The 19,706-nt window shown below is 35.7% G+C and overlaps 1 protein-coding gene across 10 annotated transcripts in view; it reads right to left on the bottom strand.

Moving 5' to 3' along the window:
* Nucleotides 1-19,706, bottom strand: part of STXBP5L (syntaxin binding protein 5L) — a 203,634-nt gene that overhangs the window by 119,044 nt on the left and 64,884 nt on the right. For all 10 annotated transcript variants that reach the window (XM_030019693.2, XM_030019690.2, XM_030019695.2 and 7 more), the window contains 2 exons: nucleotides 8,950-9,031; nucleotides 6,762-6,862 (listed from right to left, as the gene is read on the bottom strand). In XM_030019693.2, the coding sequence (XP_029875553.1) occupies nucleotides 6,762-6,862; nucleotides 8,950-9,031 (183 nt within the window). The remainder of the gene's footprint in view (nucleotides 1-6,761; nucleotides 6,863-8,949; nucleotides 9,032-19,706) is intronic.

Genomic DNA, 19,706 nt, shown 5'->3' on the forward strand with positions numbered 1-19,706 from the left:
AGCATCTACAGGGATGTAAGATTATCTATTTTATTCTCTCATTCTTTATAGTGCTAGCTCTAATAAATAGCATTTTGAATGATAACTTACAGAGTCTGAATGCCTTTCTTACTGGGACCATAAGGGACCAGCATCTCTTGATGCAAAATATAGTCAGCTTGCTCATTATATAAAAGGAGGTATATGAGTTGTCTGGTCTGCAACTGCAGGGAACTAGACTGAGGAGGTCCCTTCAGCTCCACTCCACTAGAAAGCCCACATATTTAAGATCTATTAAAAAGAAAATCCTGGGGATCATGTGAATCTTCATTCTGCTTTAGTGGAATTGCATAATCTCATAAATCTATCAGATCAAAACTGCTGATTCTTAGTATCAACAAGCCAATCTATGTTTTGTATTTTTGCTCTTTGTTAATGTTTAGCTAAGGCATGTTGAAGAAAAAAAACCAAAATGCTTGTGCTAGACTTCTTTTTATGACCAAGCCATTCATCATTTCAACTAGGTTGCATGCCACCTTTCCAGGATGAGCTTATGGCTCTCATTGATCCTACAGGTCAAGCATACTATGAAATATTCCATAACATGATGTAAGACCTGAAAAAAGAATGTAATGTTGTAGGGGGTTTTGTTGTTGTTGTTGTTGTTTTTTAACAGATAAGGCAGAAGCATGTGGTAACTACAGGAACATGATTTGGGTCAGTCTCACTGGAGAAACTTTGTATCCAGTCTCTTGTCTTTCTGAAGTGACATTGACAAAGTTCACTTTCCTGCCCTGCAGTACTAAGGCACAGCCCTGTAGACCGGGGGTGTTCTTTACGGGCCTCAGGAATCTTTCCAAGCTCAGTAATTGCACGCAAACAACATTAATTGTTTATTGAAATCCCTGAGCATCATTCTTTCAAAAGTGACAAATGCTGATGCAAGACCACACCACTCATATTTAATATTTATCTTACATGTCTAAGGTCTGTGCTGTCTTCACATTTGGCAAGACACACATCATAAGACAAAAAAACCAAACCAAAACAAACAAAAAACACTTGTAAGAAATCTTTTGTAAAAACTTCTTCAAAATGTGGAACTGAATGCCAATCAACTGCATGGCTTCTTTTGCATGCCTCAGTTTTTTTCCATCGTCAACCTGAGAAACCTTAAATCCTTTCCACAAACTGTGGCAGGATTGTATGGTGAAATATTGCTTTATATTTGAATTCTGTAGTTCTCTGGAATAGCTAAATGCTGCACCACACCATGTAATCAGAATCTGGTTTGTGGTATAGTATGGCTGTGCAACTGCACTGAACCTATGAACTACTTTCCTGCTTAATGACAAACTTCTGACTAATTTGAAAGTACATAAACAATACAGAGTTTGCAGCAATACAATATTAACCAGGAGGCTCATTTATGAGCAGGCAAGCTATCATAGGAATTCAGTTCCTTGAACAGCCAATGAGACAGATAATCTAAGTTTAGTAACTCACAAGTCCCTAACCCACAAGCAGACAGATACAGGTACTGCTGAGACTGCACAGCCAGCCACCCGTATTCATTCAGTAGCCTCTCGCTGTCGTTTTGATGAGGTAAACTCTTAACAACACAGGACACAAAATCCTGCAAAGGTACAGCTACTGCAGGAAAGAATATAGACCAACACACAAAAGAAAAGTCACCAGATCCAAAAACACCTATTTTTTCTCTTTGCTGCCAAGCATTGCAGTAATACTCTCAATCATCTTGTTCAAATACTGCAAAATCTCAGATATAGGAGTCAAGTTTCTAATTAACAGTAAGTTACAGCTAACTGAGAATTGCTCTAAAAGTCACCACTTAAAAGGCTCCTCGTCCTCTGTTGTCAGCATACCCTTAACAACTGAAGAAGTGTTACAGATCAGAGCCCCAAAGCCAGTTACACAGATTTTGCCACCCGGCAGTTCCTCTGCGGATGGGCACTTATGGTATTGTCATGACATCGGTGTGCAGTGCATGCAGATGGATTTAAAGACCCAACAGAACTCGTACACTGTGTTCATGTATGCTGAGTGCGAGTCAGTGGATAAACTGTTGTAGTGCTGTCAGCTCATTTGTAACACACCAGTCAGCACTGGCTAAAAGAAGAAAAAGAGGAAGGCTATCCCCCATGTCAGTCAACACAACTGAACTAGCTCAGCTTCAGAGCAACAGATGAACTGTGTTTGTAAGTGAAACTAGTGCATGCAGGTCTAAAGTACCCGGATTTCACACTGTAATCCTTGCTGGTTTTTCCTACCCCAGTTGCACTAATCTTAAATGGGAAAACTGTGTAAACTGTTGCGTATCTAAAGCTGTGCTTGCTGAAGTCTACTCTATATTAAAAATAATTAAGGCCTATAATAGTTTTCGGTGGTTTAGCTTAATCCTAATGTTCTTCGCAGCAGATAGAGACAGTGCCTAGTTCCAGTAACCGAGTTATTTATTTTGCCTAAAATGTCTACTGAATATGAATCTGGCATCTCCTATGACATCAAAGAAGGAAAAGCAGGGACTAACATAAGGAACATCACCATAATGTTATGCTTCAGAAGTACTGAAGAGATTCTTAAGGACTGTTTCCAGCGATTAAAAAGTTTTACCTGTCCATCCTATTTGTGAACGGAACACCAAATCATATATTATCAACCATATGCTACTGTCAAGTATGGCTCTGAGTAACCGTGTTATCATTACAGCTCTTGGTATGCGGTTGAGCACTGAAACACATTGCTTAGATTTATATTTTCTTGAGGGTTCTTAATGCATTGTATTACATTCCAATTATAGCAATAAAAATTTAAGATGATAACCTTTTATTTTGATACAAAGCAAAACCATATAATTTGCTAAGAAGTCCAGAGCATTACACTGCAGAACAAAAATCAGTTTGCCATTATGTCTCATTCTTCAGTGTTCCTTTGGCACATGCTCCAAAGAGACACTTAGTAAAGGAGCAGTGAATTATCAGAGACAAGTTAATATTGCTCATGTTGCATCAGCCTTAGTTTAACAATAGGTGAGAAAAAGAAAAAAATAAAACTGTAGAGGTTGCAAACTATGACTTAATGGCTACAAAAGTACATTTTGTTAGTGAGTTATTATTCATAAACCATTCAGTCTCTTAATACTGAATGCTACATGGTAAGTGAAAGATAACTAGCGTACTGCGTGTAATAGTTCTTCACTCTTTACATCTATGTTGTTACCAACATCTGAAGAAAAGAACAAACATGTTTTTTACCTTTGTGGGAAGGAAAGGGGAATATATATATGTATACGCTTCGGGAAATTTGACTCAAGTAGTTGCATAAACATATACAGAAACACTGCTAGGGGCGGATTTTAGTCCATTATGCTGCAATCTTAAATGTCAAAAAATAGAAGCAAATTGCAAATTCAACAGTTCAACAATATGAAGACTTGTGCACTGAATACCAAAGACTTAAGTAGCATGCATCCATCTAACAGAATCTAACAGCTGTATGCTTCATGCATCAAATATTTTAAAAACTTAGAATAAACTGATTCTACATGAAAGCTAATTAATTGAAGTCAAATTAATCAAGAATTTGGACTAATAAAATTATCTTCCTCATCACAAGCAGATAATATTGGAATTCTAAGTAAAAGTGCATTATATTGCATCACTTTATGAAGTAAATCTGCCAATTGTTCAGGAAAGAAAAATCTAAACCAAAGAGCTTATCAAGGAGACAAATATACTATATGGATAAAATGACAGTTTTTATAAATCCTCAAGAGAGACATGCAAATAGGAAAATTTGAAGCAGCCACATGCCCCATTTTCATAGGTAAAATGCATCTGAAAAATTATGTGTTTGGCTCTGTAAAAGCTGTCTTAACCTAAAATTAAATTAAATTATAAATTGTGTTACTGTAAGAACTAGCCCTTGACTGTCAAAACACTTCCGTGTATGGCCTTTTTCAATACGCTACTGTTTTCTGAACATTTTTTAAAAAAACTTCATTTATAAAAGTACTGTAAAATAAAGTATTTTAAAACCTATTCTCTGTCAACAAACATTTCTCTCCATTTAAGAAACATCAAAACCAGCTCATTCATTGAGTCATAAAGTTAAAACAAGACAAAAGAAGGAATCTTTCTCTCTTCAGTATGAATCTTGCCTCCCCTTAACCTCTCCCTACAAGAGGAGAGGAAAAGATGAAAATAGTAATTTTTTTAACTGTTCTAACAGTGAAGACGACATTAATTTTTGGAAGACAGACCTTTGAATTTCTTGAAGAAAATCGATTTTGATGTTATTACTTTATCAGCCTCCCAAATTCCCCTTACATCCATTTTGCCATAAATTTCTTGTAGCTAAGGCAACTATTATTTGCTGTTTCTCTGAGCATCCTGTAATTCATAACTTCTGTGCTCTAACACAAAAAATATACTCGAAAAAAAAATGGAAACTCTCTTTTAGACTTAACTCTATTAGGCATATATACATAAAAATGTTCCAAATTGACGAGAGGGTTAATTAGCATTTTAGCTTTACTTTTTTGCTACTTGCCCAGAGGCTTATGTTGAATTTTACATACTAAATGCGTAATCAAGCTTAGAAAATTGAAAGTTAGATTATTTGAAATTAATTGATATGTATGTTAAAAGAAAATATAATAGAAATGAAGAGATTTCATTCTGGAGCCAAGTGCTTGAATACAAAAAGCCAAAAACTTAGTGCAGTGCTAGAGAACCCTGAGAAGAAAAGAACTGCCTACACAGTTATTTCTTCATACTTATTGACAACTCTTTTTTTAATTTAAAACTGCATTTACTTCTTTGACAATATTATATAGCAGTGTGTCAGGATATTTACCTCATAGCCTTTGATGTTCTAATAAATATTATTTAAATGGCAGTGATTGTACCAGTTACTTAAAATATGCATGAAAGAACTAATAGTATTTTTTTCTTACAACTTACTAGAATTTGATAAAAGGCAGTATAGCTAGCTATGCATTTGTTATAAAGAACTACATCCTCAGATGCTTTTTAAACCTCAGTTCGAAAATGTCATTACACAAAATTTGTTTTTATGCAAAAGTTTCCAGTATTCCAAATAACTTGCTTCAAAATATTTTGCCCAATGTTTTAGGCTGTCAGAAGCAAAAGAAAATTAGGTAAATGTGATGACAAATGTTCTGCTCTCAGCAAAGCCCAAATGCATGTGACTTTATTTTAGCAAGAAATTATGATAAAATTCTGACCAAGATACCAGCTAGTGTCTCTGAAGAGAAATGACAGGCAAACAGGTGAACAGACAATGCATTCAGTATTGATTCCTTAGACTGTATGCAAGGTTGCTGGCTGGGACAGCTAGACCAAGATGTACTGGAATAACGTCTACAATATTTGGATTTATCAATGACAAATTGTGGATAATGTACCTACCTGATGAGAATGCCAAGATTCAAATATTTCAATATATGTAAAATGATGACTTACTGTCCAGAAGCAGCTAGCAAATGTACATATAATTTTTCTTTTTCACCTTCCCTCACACAGTCCCAAACCACTTGGTACACTTTTGCTAGAGGTTATAAACTCTTTGGAGTCAGGATATATATTTTCTAAATTATCATGTGGTACTTCCCACAACAAAACTTGCAAATTGGTGACATTTAAGGGCAAACATGATATGTATCTGAATAATAAACAACAAAGAAAAAGTCTATTTCCATAATAATTTTCAGATCTGCTGCAGCTAAAGCTTTGATGAGCCTGTTTATTTCACAGCTCTGGTAAAGTACTGATATCTTTCACCACTGCACAAGCAAATACATAAATATCTAAAAGAAATTGCTGCACCTTAATAAACACTGAATGTATATACTAACAGAATTACAGTATCACTTAAACTCCGTCAAAACCATAGTAAGTATTATATCTATGTTTTCAAATTTCAAAAAAATCCATCCCAAAGATGAAGCACAGAATAGCTGTATTGCTCAAGGACTCACAAAAAAACAACTGCTGCATTTATGCACTGGATCTTGGTCTTCTGACTACTGACCTAATTCCTTAATAGAAACATGGAACTTTTTCTCAATATTAATAAAAGTGTAGCATTCAAGCTCCATAATACTGTAGCAGGTTTTACTTGGGTGACTAAATACAGATTAAAGTGCTCGGCTTCTGTTTGAGTTTGAAAATTACCACCGCCCCATTTAATCTATTTTCAGTAAGGCTTTCTACAATTAGGTACTGATAAAGTAAAATTTAGAAAATCAGTCTCTGATTCATTTGACGTTTGCCATAGTTTCCCAAATTCACAATTTATTTCTCCTAAACTCCCAGTATTTTACGAAAATAAAACCCTTGCAAGGTAGAGAAAATAATTATTTCCCTGACACAGCCAGCTGAGGTACTCTGGCTAGTACTGAACAACAGATCATCTGAAAGGATCACAGTTCTTGTGTCTGGTCTTAAGAAAAACAAACACACTACTGTTCACAGCAGTTCATGCAAATAGAAGGTAAATTGAAAAACATTTTAACAAAAAGCAGACAACATTTTTCTAGTTGTGAGAAGGCTGCAGAAACAGAAAGGGAAGTTTTTGTTCTGTGGAAACAAGACTCAAACAAGGGAAGAAAAAATTTCAAGACAAAACTATATCCACCTTTAGAAAGGCAAACTAATAAGCATATATTATTAGAAATCCAGAAAGTAAGTTTGGGGTTTTTTTAAACGAGGTATTTATTTTGTGTCATATAGTCTTACCTTTCTCTGTTAAATTTCAGAGAATGTAGGATAGCTGGTCGTTTCTGTCGGAGATTCCACAAATGAAGTGCATCATCTGCACTTGCACTGACCAAAGCACCCTAGAGCAGACACAAAATACGGCAGAATATATTACTTTTCTGCAGATTCTGTCTTATTCTTAAGTGATCCTCACTGTTAATGATCTACCCATAGGAAATGATACAATTTATGAAAGATGGTTGCTTTCTTCTAGAAAAAACATATTCTACCATAAATAATAGTCAATTTGAATTGATCTGGTAAATGTAAATATTTTAAATTAGTACAAGATCAGGCAAAGTTAAATTAAAACTCCATCAGTTTAAAAGGCAAATTGAAGCTTTGTACCAAGGTTATGCATGTGAACTCTCACGTATTTCCACATAAGCATAGAGATTTAACGAAATGGAGAACAGACAACACTTACTTAAAAAGGTGAGTGTGAAGGATGTAACTAAAGGATAAAGGGATTAGTGCACACACATACACACAAGTGACAATGCCAAGCACAGTTTAGTAGTCATATCAAGACAACATGAAATTCAAAACTGGAACTGTGAAAAGAAGATGCAGATAAAAAGTAGGGACAGGTAGCAGGGGGAGAGGCCCTAGGAAGAACTAAGAGATGTAGACAAAAGGACAGAGTCTTTATCACAAATCAGAAATACCCCGAAGACAGGTTCTGCTTCTGGTGCCCCAAAAATGGACATCTTCCAATGTCCAGACCTCTATCTGCCTGGGCAGCTTGTAGTGAATTTACTCTACCTTCTTCCTACTACCTTTCTCCTCACCTGGAACAGTGACGCCATGTGAAAATGGACTGCAGAGGAAGCTCTCTACTGCTACTGTGGTGACTGACTACATTTACAACTCAGATCAGGTCTAGTACAAAGGATCTATCCTTGTGTATTACTATGGCAGAGAGGAACTAGATATTGCCCAAACAGAAGGCAGTGCTTTATTCTGAGAAAGGGCAAGGATATAACTGAAATATCAGTTCATACCAACTATGACTGACTGATAAAATTCTCTTTTTGCATCTTGGATTTCCTTCCTAATCCTAGCAACTGTTCTTTTCAACACTGACATATGCAAGTGAAATTTATGAAGGTGAGACTTCTCTAATACAGTGTAATCCATGCTTTAATTCTCATCTCCCAAAGAATTTGGACCAATGTCAGAGAGAATCTCCATCACAGAAATCAAATTAATCCTATGTATTAGGGGATCTGCTGGTCACCTAAAGAAATGAAAGAACACTGATTCAAATCTTGGCCTCCCTGTTTTCATCCCTGCCTTCCTTTAAAGAATTCCACTGGACTGATTGTTTCTAAAGTTTCAGTCCTCCCTCAGTTTCTGTGGTTCAGGTACTTTCTCTCCAAACAGGTGGAGAGAAAGATAAGTATTTCTCGGGTTTAAAAACCCACAAAACTAAAACTCTTTCCTAGTGAAACTCTAAGATCGCTAGGCTCAGAAAGAGGACTTGAAACTGTCAAAAGTGTTTCCTTATATCATGGGAGAAAATTCAGCAAAGCTGAATTACGACTAGCTTATAATTTGGCCAAGTTACAATGTTCTAGAAATAAAACCAGATTTATATGCTCCAGAAAGTCTTCTTGCCTATTACCAGCTCCAGAGATCTTCTGCACAGAGCAAGCTATAATCTGTCACTGTTTCTTCATGTTGTCTAAACTGGATTTCAACAAACCATTTACAAAGACTAAGCATGCTGGTTTGATTGATGACCCCTGCAATTGCTTTTCCTTGCTTTAAGTAGTAGCCTATGTCCAACTATTGAGTTTTCAGCCAATAACCATCAATATATTTCCATAGAAAGATTCAGCTTATCTATTAATTTCTATTTGAAGCAAGACTGCGTAGCATATTTAGTAATTTCATGGATTTTACATCTACCTGCACACATTCGTATATTGACTGCCTTTTGTTCAGTACTTTATACTGATATATATGAAGGTAATACTTTTCCCTGTGTGCAGTCCCATAAATAGTCTTCTAAAAGGCTGTATGGTGAACGTCCTCTGGATGTACACCACTTACTTGTTGGCACAATTTGTCAATGTGAAAAGTTATATCACTCAATTACAATACACAAATTGACTTATTCAACTACATTTATACAGAAGAATCTGAGTAAATATGGCCTTACCTCATTGATTAAGAACTGGAGCTGCAGAACTGCAGCACCACTTTCATGTTGGCAGTAGCAATCAACACCAGGCCTGCCCAATCTGTTGCCATCAAAGTCAAGGATTCTAAGATTTCTGTTATCACACAAAGTAAAGAGGAAAAAAAAAGAACTACCAATTAAACTCTAATTAACCTTTAATTAACCTCAATTTTTCTTGCTTTCTGTAAAACAAAAGAATTCATGCTGACTTTCCACTGTTCTAATTAAAGTACCAACATCATCAGGTTGAAACATGTGCAATTTTGAGTGATCTGTTCTTGCCTGGTCTTTTTGCCTGTGAAATAAAGTACATGAATTAACACAAAAATTCAGCAGGATGCATCTTAAATTTCTTTTTACACAGTATTGGTTCATTTAACACACGAATGTATCAGATTTTTGTACTTATCAAGACATCATAAATTAATAATTTAGGCCTAAGGTCAGTAACATGGTTCTGTAGCAGGCTTTCCTTTTTAAATCTGAGAAAATACTTTTTAGAGTGAGTCATTTCACACTTACGTAAAAGCTCACATGTAACTATTGCTCTCTGTCTCATCAACAGAAGTACAATGCAGTCCCATGCAAAGTTACCCAAGTCTAGCTCCCTAGTCCAATATTGTAGCAATACCTTGTTGTCCGGATATATCACGAATGTAGTTTTCTATTTGTTCTCTTTGGGTCTTTCTCTCTGCATGCTAAATTGCCATCTCTCTAACTTAGATGATGGCCTTTCCCATCTGAGTCAGAGACTTCAACAAGAAACTGCTGTTCCAGAAAATTATCAAAGATAAAAAGTAAAACAAAAGAAGAGAGGAATATGAAATATATTAGTAACAACCATGTTGTTTGAAACAGGCAAAACACCTTCATATGTATTCAAAACATCCAAGATTATGAACAGAAACACAAAGCCCTATCTACTTGTTATATATGATCATAAAAGCATATTGTAAAATCCTGAACAAAAATGCCAACTGTCCACCTATACTGCAGGCAATTGTCAGAATCTTTACTTCCCCTTTCACAGTTGAAGAGACTTGCAGTAAACTATTCTAAAATTAGCCTCAGGGACGTAAAGTCCATAGATTAGTAAATTTGAGGGTTAAAACTTTATAGTATTAAGTAATTACTTTTCCAATTGTTAAACAAGCAGTTTAATGGAGATGATTGACCTTGACAGACCAGAGGTCTACTCCTGATTTTGCCAAATGGTCTACTGGATAACCACAGGGGGAAAAAAGTTATCTTTTCTTCCCTGTGCCTTCATTTCCCTAATTGTAAGCTGGAGACAGAGTTTTACTAAAGAATACAGTATCTCCTTTGACAGTGATCTCAGTGTACTGGTATCTACAAAGGAAAAGCTGTGGTTAAAATATCATAACTACATTATAGGACAGCAAGGTAGAGAAAAAAACCTAAGTAACTCTATTTGCCACTTGTTCCCAAACTGTAGTCCTGAATGCAATCGTAACTGATAAAATAATAAGAAACTGTGCATCGTTTAAACAACCTACTTAAAATGGACAATAAAGCTATATGGTAGCCTAGGAAAATTTTTAAGGGTTGATAGTAATCCTCTGGTCCATTTTGAATGACAGTTCTGTGGCACTCTTTTTTTAAATACTGTTCCCCCCTACTTGTTGTAAGGTGAGAGGAAGCAAGACTAGCACCAAAGCCAACCATCTAACCCACCCACTGGGGATTCCAAACTGAATGGCAGTTTTAACAGATGAATGCTTTCCCTTTCACTTGAGCTTTATATTCAGTATAAATACATGGCATTAGCTAATGATTGTCCTTAACAAATATTACACTAGCATTGCCCTGATTAAGCAGCTGTCACCCTTCCGCATCAGTATCATGCTAAGTTAGTTTTCTAGGAAACATCCTAACAAAGTACATGATTTAATTCAGCATATGCCAAACAAACAAAGCACTCTCCAATAATCCACATTTATTTGCATAAGTGTTCACCCTGAAATACTTCACAAATTACTAAAATAAGAGAGAAATTGTGCCGTCTGCTTCAGTCTGGCCAATTGCCCTGAAGTAAGGGCTGATGCTTAAATAGCAGCATTATCACTAACTGATGGTGGTTTTCAAACATCCTGAAAGCTGCAGTGAGGTCCTTCCAGCAGAAGGAGCTGAAGAGATATGATGACTTGGCACATGTTCTTGGCACTTCAGCCCATCTTTTACAAATTCTGTGCTTTGCTGCCAAGCATAGAGGAGTATGACCTTACCTCATCAAAACTTTTCATACCAGTGTACTCTACCAGGACATACAGCAGAAGTAGCTATAGTACAGGCTTTGGACTGAACTTATTCTTTTACTTTTGCCTTTTTATTAAATAATAACTCTGCTGTCAGGGAGAGTGGAATATCTCTGAAGATATTAAAAGGGCGGACTAATACAGATACATCTGAATACCTCAAAGTAGACATCATGGGTTTCAAGGATAAAAGCCAGTCACTATCTTCTCTCTCTTATCAGTATGTTGGATCTCCCAGGGGCCTTCACAGACATGCCAGATTATCCTAATTTATACATAAAAGGGAAAAAGATGAAAACTAAGTCTGGATGTCTGTTGGGATCTAGAGTGAAACAAGTAGAATCAGAATTATGTGCATCAAGCAGTGAAACTGTGACAGTAAGAACATTCTAACAGAAAAACGTTCTTTCTGAAAACAACATTTAATCCTGATTTTAAGATCTGTATGTGTGAAATAGGATATTTTGCTCTGTATTCACTTGTATGCAACAGTTTTTCATAGAGTATTTCGACATCCTGTTATTCCAAAGCTTATCACTATTTTAAAAAAAAAAAAAATTAAAAAAAGATAAAATCAGGTGCCTAATTTTAAGTACTTGAATCTGGCTTCCAAGATACAGACTTCCATGACAACATAATACAATATTAACAAAGAACTTACACTCTCATGTCTTGGGCCATTCCATCACAAGTTGAAGAAAATTTCCATTTCCCAATATTGCAACCTGATTCAGATTTTTCCTCCAAATCCTTTTGGTCACTTGTATAATGACCATTTAGCATATATCTGATATTTTCATGCCATATCCATACTCACTGTATCTTGAATGCCCAATACCAGAGCACATGCATATGTGGATACGTTTTACTGGAAACCAAAGTTGCCAGTGAATGATTACATACATAGGAGAGGTATCAATGGGCAAAGCTTCTCATAAGCATGATCTATGACCAAACCCTCCACAGCATCCCACAACTTTCTTATTCCATGACTCATTTTTACTGTATGATACATACAAATCTGATGTCTCTCTTTCTTCTCAAAGGTTAGTACTAATAGAATCCAAAGACTTGAAAGTCTTCTGTGTCCACTGAGAACGAAAAGTGCAAATACTTTAGAACTGACTCCTGGAGTCGAGACCAGTGTTACCTGCAGCAGGTATCTAATTCTTAGGACCAGAAGGTCCAGCGGTAAGACATGTTTTTCTTCATCAAGATGGGTGATTCTTTAGTAGTGTCAGATTAAATCTTTTTGCAATAACAAGGACTACAGTCTGATTCGTTCCTCCTGGCAAGGCAGAGGAACTGAAGACATCGTATCATAGAGGACCTCCTGCCAAGGCATGCCAAGCAGCTAACAGATATCCCGTCAAGTAAAAACTGTTAAAATTACAGATGGCCCCTTTTTCAAAACCAAAACTCTTCCATAGAAGAAAATGACACCAAGCTATGTAAATAAGCAACTCTAACGTTTTTCGACTACTTAACTAACTTCTTCCATGACTAAAAGAAATCTATGTAAAGAAACAAACACTAAAGTAAGGGGTTATAATCATTAAGCAGAAACCATGGTCTCGCATCCACCATTTTATTGAGACACACATAGAAATGGGCAATCCCCATTTATAGCCTCTCCTTTAAAATATTTGGGAATTGTGGGGTGCTGCAGAAGTAGCACTGCTGCTTGAAGGAGTCCTGTCATCTGATCTGCACTGACTGATAGATGTTTGAGTAGGAATATGCAGCACCCTAAGAGCAGATGCTTGTGGGCTGGTGTTACTCCATTATATAAACCAACTGTAAAACTGATTTAGTGTGTAACTGGAATATAGGACAGCTTTTTCTTGCAGAAGACCTATTCCACTGAGTTGAGTGATTTATCAGTTAAAAAAGCACCAATGTATTTAACTAAATAACTAATAGAATGGTAGAAGAATTCAACCACACCACTAACTAAAACAACCAGAAGGTTAGTCAGCTGTATCTGGTCACAGGATGGATTTTGTCAAAAGATAACAATTATGAAAACATCATTTTTATCACCTAAATTCTGAACTTAGCTACTTTCACTTCCTGGAATACATAGTTTTACAGTTCCTTCATGGAAATTCTGTGAGTCTCACATACATTAATTTTCTGTCTACTAAGGAGAGTGCATATTCTAGTACAAATAAATGCCACAGTCCTAGATTTTTGTACTTCAAATAGGCTTCAAACTGAGTTTTTCTCTCTTTCCATGAGATATTCTATCTTTGTGATTTCTGAAGTATACTGCTCCAGTGTTTAGTTATTCTGATTATTAAGAATGCCATGCTGTATGTAGAATCAATACATTTAGCTTCAGTTTCAAGCCTTTGGATCCATTATTCCTTTCTGTGCTAAATTAAATAACTTTCTATTAGCAGACATTTCCTTCTTTGAAACTGTGATCAAGCTGTATCTTATCTATCTTCTGCATAAACAAAACCAAAATACCCTGAGCTCCTTTATTTTCATGTCACACAGCAATTTTGTTAGCTCTTGAATCATTCTTATGATTTTTTTATACATGTTCTAGAACGTGTGCTCAACTTCTTTCAAGTATCAAAAACAGAGCTACACATCACTTTGGTAATGGCTTCTTTAGTACAATATAAAAACATATATGGCATTTTATTAATCCTTAAATTCACTATAGTTTTTTAATACATGTGTACATGACACCTCTTAATTACCTTAACAAATGGGGAAATCATATTGTTTATGGTTTTTGAGACTTCTCCATTGCTTTTCAAAAAGTAAGCACACCCCTACCATGCTTCATGCTGTTAACTACATGTAGTTGAGCACACCAAATTCCTTAGAAAGGACATGCAACCTAATCCTAGCTTTATGGCCTTCTATTTGCTGTGGATTCACTGGACACTGCCTCATTAAACAGTAACTCTTAGTGGTTTTTGTTTTAAACATAGAAGGATTCAGTTTTACAATGAGGTTCATTATGTCCTGAGTTCTTTCAGCTGTTTAAATAAAGAGCTCTTATTTTTTTCCCCTCCGCTATGAAAAGGTGAAATACTGCTGCACTTGGCTGCTCTCTTAGGATGCTAAACATGATGTGTTTTATAAATACAGACAAACTTTTCTGGCACCAATAAGCATGAGCTTTTGGTCTACAATGACCTTTGCCTTGTTTATTTTTCTTGACATAGATCTCTCTGTTCATGCATACAAATTATCTAAGAGTTAATCTCAGGAACAGTTAAATATTATTATGATATATACAGGCTGAAAAATTTGCTTTTGGCAACTTTAATTTCTTCCAGGTTAAAGCACCTATAGATAGCTTGTATTTAATGGCAAGTCTACATTATATAGACTACAGTTGGATAGCTGAATGAATGCTAAGAAAAATATGACCATTTATTCAAGTAAAATGGAAATTCACATCAACACTATTCACAATTTTTGGATTCCTATGAATTTAGAAACTATTTTACTTCCCAAAATATCTGCAGATACCACAAGGATTACCAACACTCATATGGCTATATATTTTCATCTCTTTGTGAGACTGCCTTCCAAGATCTTTGTCATTTTGGGAATCATCTGTTCCAGAAACAGAATACAAATACAATCACCATGTGATTGAACTCAATCAACCCTAAACCTGAAATAGCAAATTGTGAAAAGCAGATACTCAGAGGTAATGACTCTAGCAATGTTTTGCAAATAACATGTAGGTGAATAATTTCATATTCCATTTGTGGAATATCAATAATTTTCAATTTCCTTTTGCGTATGCATGTATATATACACACACACACATATAATAATTAACAGAAACCACCGAGCTCTAAAGTCACCTCCAAAAAAGGAGCCACTTAGTTACTAGTCTGTAAAAGCTCCACATTGCCAGGCAGCCACCCTGAAAGATCTGTATTTTGAGGTGGTTGTACTTGCAATAGTAACAAACAACATGAAGAGTTTGCATTTACAGTGGGCTTCCTCTTTTTTTTGGGGTAGTCGTAAACCTCAGCAAGCTCACTGACACATACAGATAAAAACAAGAAAGGCAACAATGAGTGAAAACTGAAATCTGTAGAAGTGAGTGAAGAGTGTATTGGCTGTATTCCTAGGGGCTGTTGTTTCACAGAAATTTACAAATGCGGACACAAATTTAGTCAAAGGCATAACAAATATGGAAATTGAAGAAAAAGTTTGTAAAGTTTGTTTACAAACTTGTGTTTGTTTACAAACACATCTAGTAAAAAGCTACAGAGAGAATAAGCTGGGACAGAGTAATACTCTTGTCCTAATGTACACTGGAGGTTATGGAAAACTAAACTGAGCCACAAATGAGAGGGCTGTGTATTTTGGAACATCCTAAAGCCAGAAAGTCACTTTAATATAACCAAGAGCCTGCACAACAACATATAGAGATAGAGATTAAAAAAAAAAGGTAAAAACTGCATTTTATTCAATTTACTGCCTTTTAAGAGGACTATGCAAATTATACCATTTGCTGGCCATCTGTATGCATCGGGCACAGATGGTAGTCTAACATACTCTCTCTTACAAAAAAACCAAGCAGGTAGCTTTAACTCAGCCATTTTTAATTTCTTTTTTCTCAGCCTGCAGATATTAATATTTAACACAGTATTTGCTCCATGTATATCTGTACACCCAGAACACACAGTACACACGCAGGTTACTGCATGTACAGTCACTGATGACAAATGCAACCATCTACAATGATTTTATACTAAAACTCACTGCATTTAAAAGTTAAGTGTGAGCGTTGTGTTAGTATTTGTGTTATCCCTGCTTGTACAGTCTACCACTGAATTTGTTGATAGTAGGTTTAGAGAAGGTTTTAGGAAGTTTTGTTTGTGCTCTTCAAGCAAAAAATGGAAGACTGTGTATATAAACTCTACGTAAGATCAAATGTAAGATTTCTTGTATTTTCCTACAGCAGAGATTTTTTTAAGTGGTCGTTGAATTTTTAGCAATTTGTAACAGTGATCACAAGGTGCAGATTTTCTTCATAGCTGTCAGTGACAACAGAAGATAGCATGAAAAGTGATCATGTAATAAGTCTTTTTAAAAAAGGTCAAAATACCGGTCAAACTATATGTATCTAAAAATAAAAAGACAATTTTCCCAAATATTAATTCCACCTGTAGTTGCTACGGAATAGTTATACAACTAAAATAATATGTAACACCTTCATCCATATCATGACAGAGCTTGAGAATACACACTGCACTTTCTCTTTTAAACAGAGACAGCAATTAGCCATTACTGGTAATCTTTAAAACAAGACTGCATGTTTTCCCAAATGCTACTTTCAGCCCCAACCACTGGAGCAGGAGTAAGGTGATGAAGGTCCTATGGCAAATGCTGTAGTCTGTAGGAAGTGAGAACAGATGATTAAATAATGTTCCCTCTTACCTGAAAATGTTTCACTATCTATTTTGGCTAATACAGATAGCGGGAAGAAAAACTTCTTTGTCCAGTGGTGCTAGAATAATTATCAGTTGCCCCGATTACTTCTGGCTAATTCTTCATGCCAGGTACTTCACAGCAATGAGTCACACACAACTACAGTTCTGTGCTTCATGAGCAATTACGGAGTTTTAAGAGGAGCTGTGCTATGCACACTGTTGTCTTACTCCATTTGGTCAAAGCAGAAGCAATCAGGAGCACATATATGGCCACTTAACATGGGCCATTTTGTGCTCAGTCCTGCAATAAGAATATCCTGGATTTTACTCTTATCAGGTGCTAAGATCCCCCCAAACCTATTTTGCTTAGGCTTATCAACAAATCAACATAGAACTGAAACAAAGAACGAAAAACTTCTACTGAAACAGTGAGATAATTCCATACTTCTCCGAAAAATTAAGAGCATCTTAACAACAAGGCATTCAAAAGGAAGTCCTTTAAGCACAAAATAAACGCTTTCTATAATCAACCTGTTTCCTTTTGAAGTTAAATTCACAATTACATGCAGAGCCTAATAAATCAACCTGCTAAACCAAAAAAAATTCCCTGAATTAATTTGAAGAAATTTAGTCCCTGAAAATCTCCAGACCGCTAGCTATCAAGACAGATAATTGGTTATGAAACTGAGGTGATTGTCCAGTAACAGATCATTAGTAGAGCTTGTATTCTGATTCACATATTTACTATAAGAACTCAACTTTGTGAATCAAATTAAATAATCATTCTGTTACGTTTTCTGATTATACTGGAATAAGCAGCAAGGTATACTGTGCAAATATAATATAACCCTGAGGCACTGAAGTAAAAGTGGACTGATGATGCCCAGTGATTATACATTTTCAGTCTTACTCAGTAAGATGGCAGAAAATTTCAATGCATAGCATCACAGAACACTTTTGTTTAACTGAGAGATCTAAGTATAATTATGTATATCCGCAGAGACATATATTATGCAAGGGCACTTTAGTCAGAAAAAATTGCACTAATATACAGGTAACTAATGCACTGAGAAAGACAGCACCTGATCCTGACTCAGGCTTTGTAAGTAGTAAGTGGTTTAGAGGTTCATTTGCTTGATTGTTTGAACATTTCCATTGTTCCAAGGAATGTGCTCTATAACATCAATATACCAAAAGAAATACTCACTTTAAAACACTTCCATTCAGACATTTCAGTGTTTATCCAAGTGCAAGAACATACAGATGCTGAGATCATACTGCACATTCTTTTCAGGCAGAACAGTGCTGCCTAAAATATTAAATAATTTTATTACTTAACAGGAAACTGCTCATAGCTTGTTAGTCAGTTTACGAGCAATTCCTCAAATTCATCAGCTGCATCAGCTCTATTATCATCTGTTTAGTATTGGATGGTTCCAGGAGGTCTCTCTGGTACAACACAGAAAATACTTCACATTCAAAAACTTATTAAAAGGAGGTTCAATATGTTAAATTAGGCAATAATTTCATTCCTGCCCCAGAAAAACAGACAAGTGACATTTCTATAAATTACAGTTAAGCTATATTAAAACTCAGCACTTTTGCACATCAATATACTTAATTCTGACACTTAATAAAGATGTTAATCTAGAATTTCATTTGTTAAGCAAGAATAGACATGTAAAACACACAGGAACTGACATGCTATCAATAGAAGTCAAACTGGCAATGAAGCTATTCAAGTTTGAATAAATAAAGTTTGAAAAAAAAAGAATTTAATTGAATGAAATTTAATTTAGAGTTTGACAAAATTTCAATGAACTAACTGGTGGTTGTTTTTTCTTAGGTTTAGTTCGATATCAGTGATACTATAAATGTGCCTATGTTAAAAGGCATTCCAAACATCAGACAGTCAACCTTAAATAGTTTTACCTTCTGTTATTGTAAAACTCACGTTTTTTAAGGAAAGTTTTCAGTAACTTGGAAGAGGCATTACTTTTTTTCTAGCGCAACATACAGGTTAAATGTTACCTACATTTCATCACTCTTATAATCCTCCTGAGCCACATAATTATTCTATCAGATTTTGAAATAAAGTACACTATATACCACAGTTAATCAGCCCTTCCATTCAAGTTACATGAAATAGGTAATGAGCAGCTGGCTAAAGCGTATTTCAGGAAGCCCTTTTGGTGTAAATGAGTATGAACTATGATTTTGCCACTTTAAACAGACACTTGTAAGCTTGGCTTATGTTTGATGCCAGCTGTATTAAGCCTTTATGTTTTATTTGAATTAAAATTTATAATCACATCAGTTAACATGGCTTAAAACATGAGTAAAGGTTTGAAAGCATAGTTGGTGAATACTGAATAACATCCAAAGAGCATTTACATTTTAAGAAAAGACTGACTACTTCTGGGAATAAAACAGCATGTAGCAGAAATCTCTCAGGATCCCACTTTTTCCATGCCAATTACTGAAAGTCTGCATGTCTCGGTGAAGCAGGACACTGTTTCAGAACTTACCATACTAATACAGTATTATTTCAGAATAACCCAATTCTAGATCTTGTTGGACAAGAATCAAAAGGGATCAAAACTGCTTTTACACTTCCTTGGCAATCCAAATTAAAAAGACTGAGAGCTCTGCCTCCCTCCAAGGGATTATTCTTTGCAGAATTGGAGAGAACCGAAACACTGCCATAGCTGAAGCATAGCTCTCATGCTGAGGCTCTGCCAGGTAACTGACAGCAAGATGGTGCTAGTGGGGGTGGTGGCTTCCAATCATCCAAATCCCTCTCTACAGAATGAAGAGAGCCAGCAGAGACTGTTGAGGCTGGATGACTATCAATCCAGCCCTGTAGTACCACTGCTATCATCTTTGGCAAGATCTACAGGTTTCGTTATCTACTTCAGGAAGCAGATCTGCAGTAACAGCTGCAGATCCAGCATAGCACAATATGAAACACTACCAGGGCCCTGGTCTCTACTCAAGTCAACGAGAAAAATGCCTTAAGCCCATCTAATTTGTGTTT

Source organism: Aquila chrysaetos, chromosome 7, assembly GCF_900496995.4.
Source record: "Aquila chrysaetos chrysaetos chromosome 7, bAquChr1.4, whole genome shotgun sequence".
NCBI classification, from domain to species: domain Eukaryota; kingdom Metazoa; phylum Chordata; class Aves; order Accipitriformes; family Accipitridae; genus Aquila; species Aquila chrysaetos.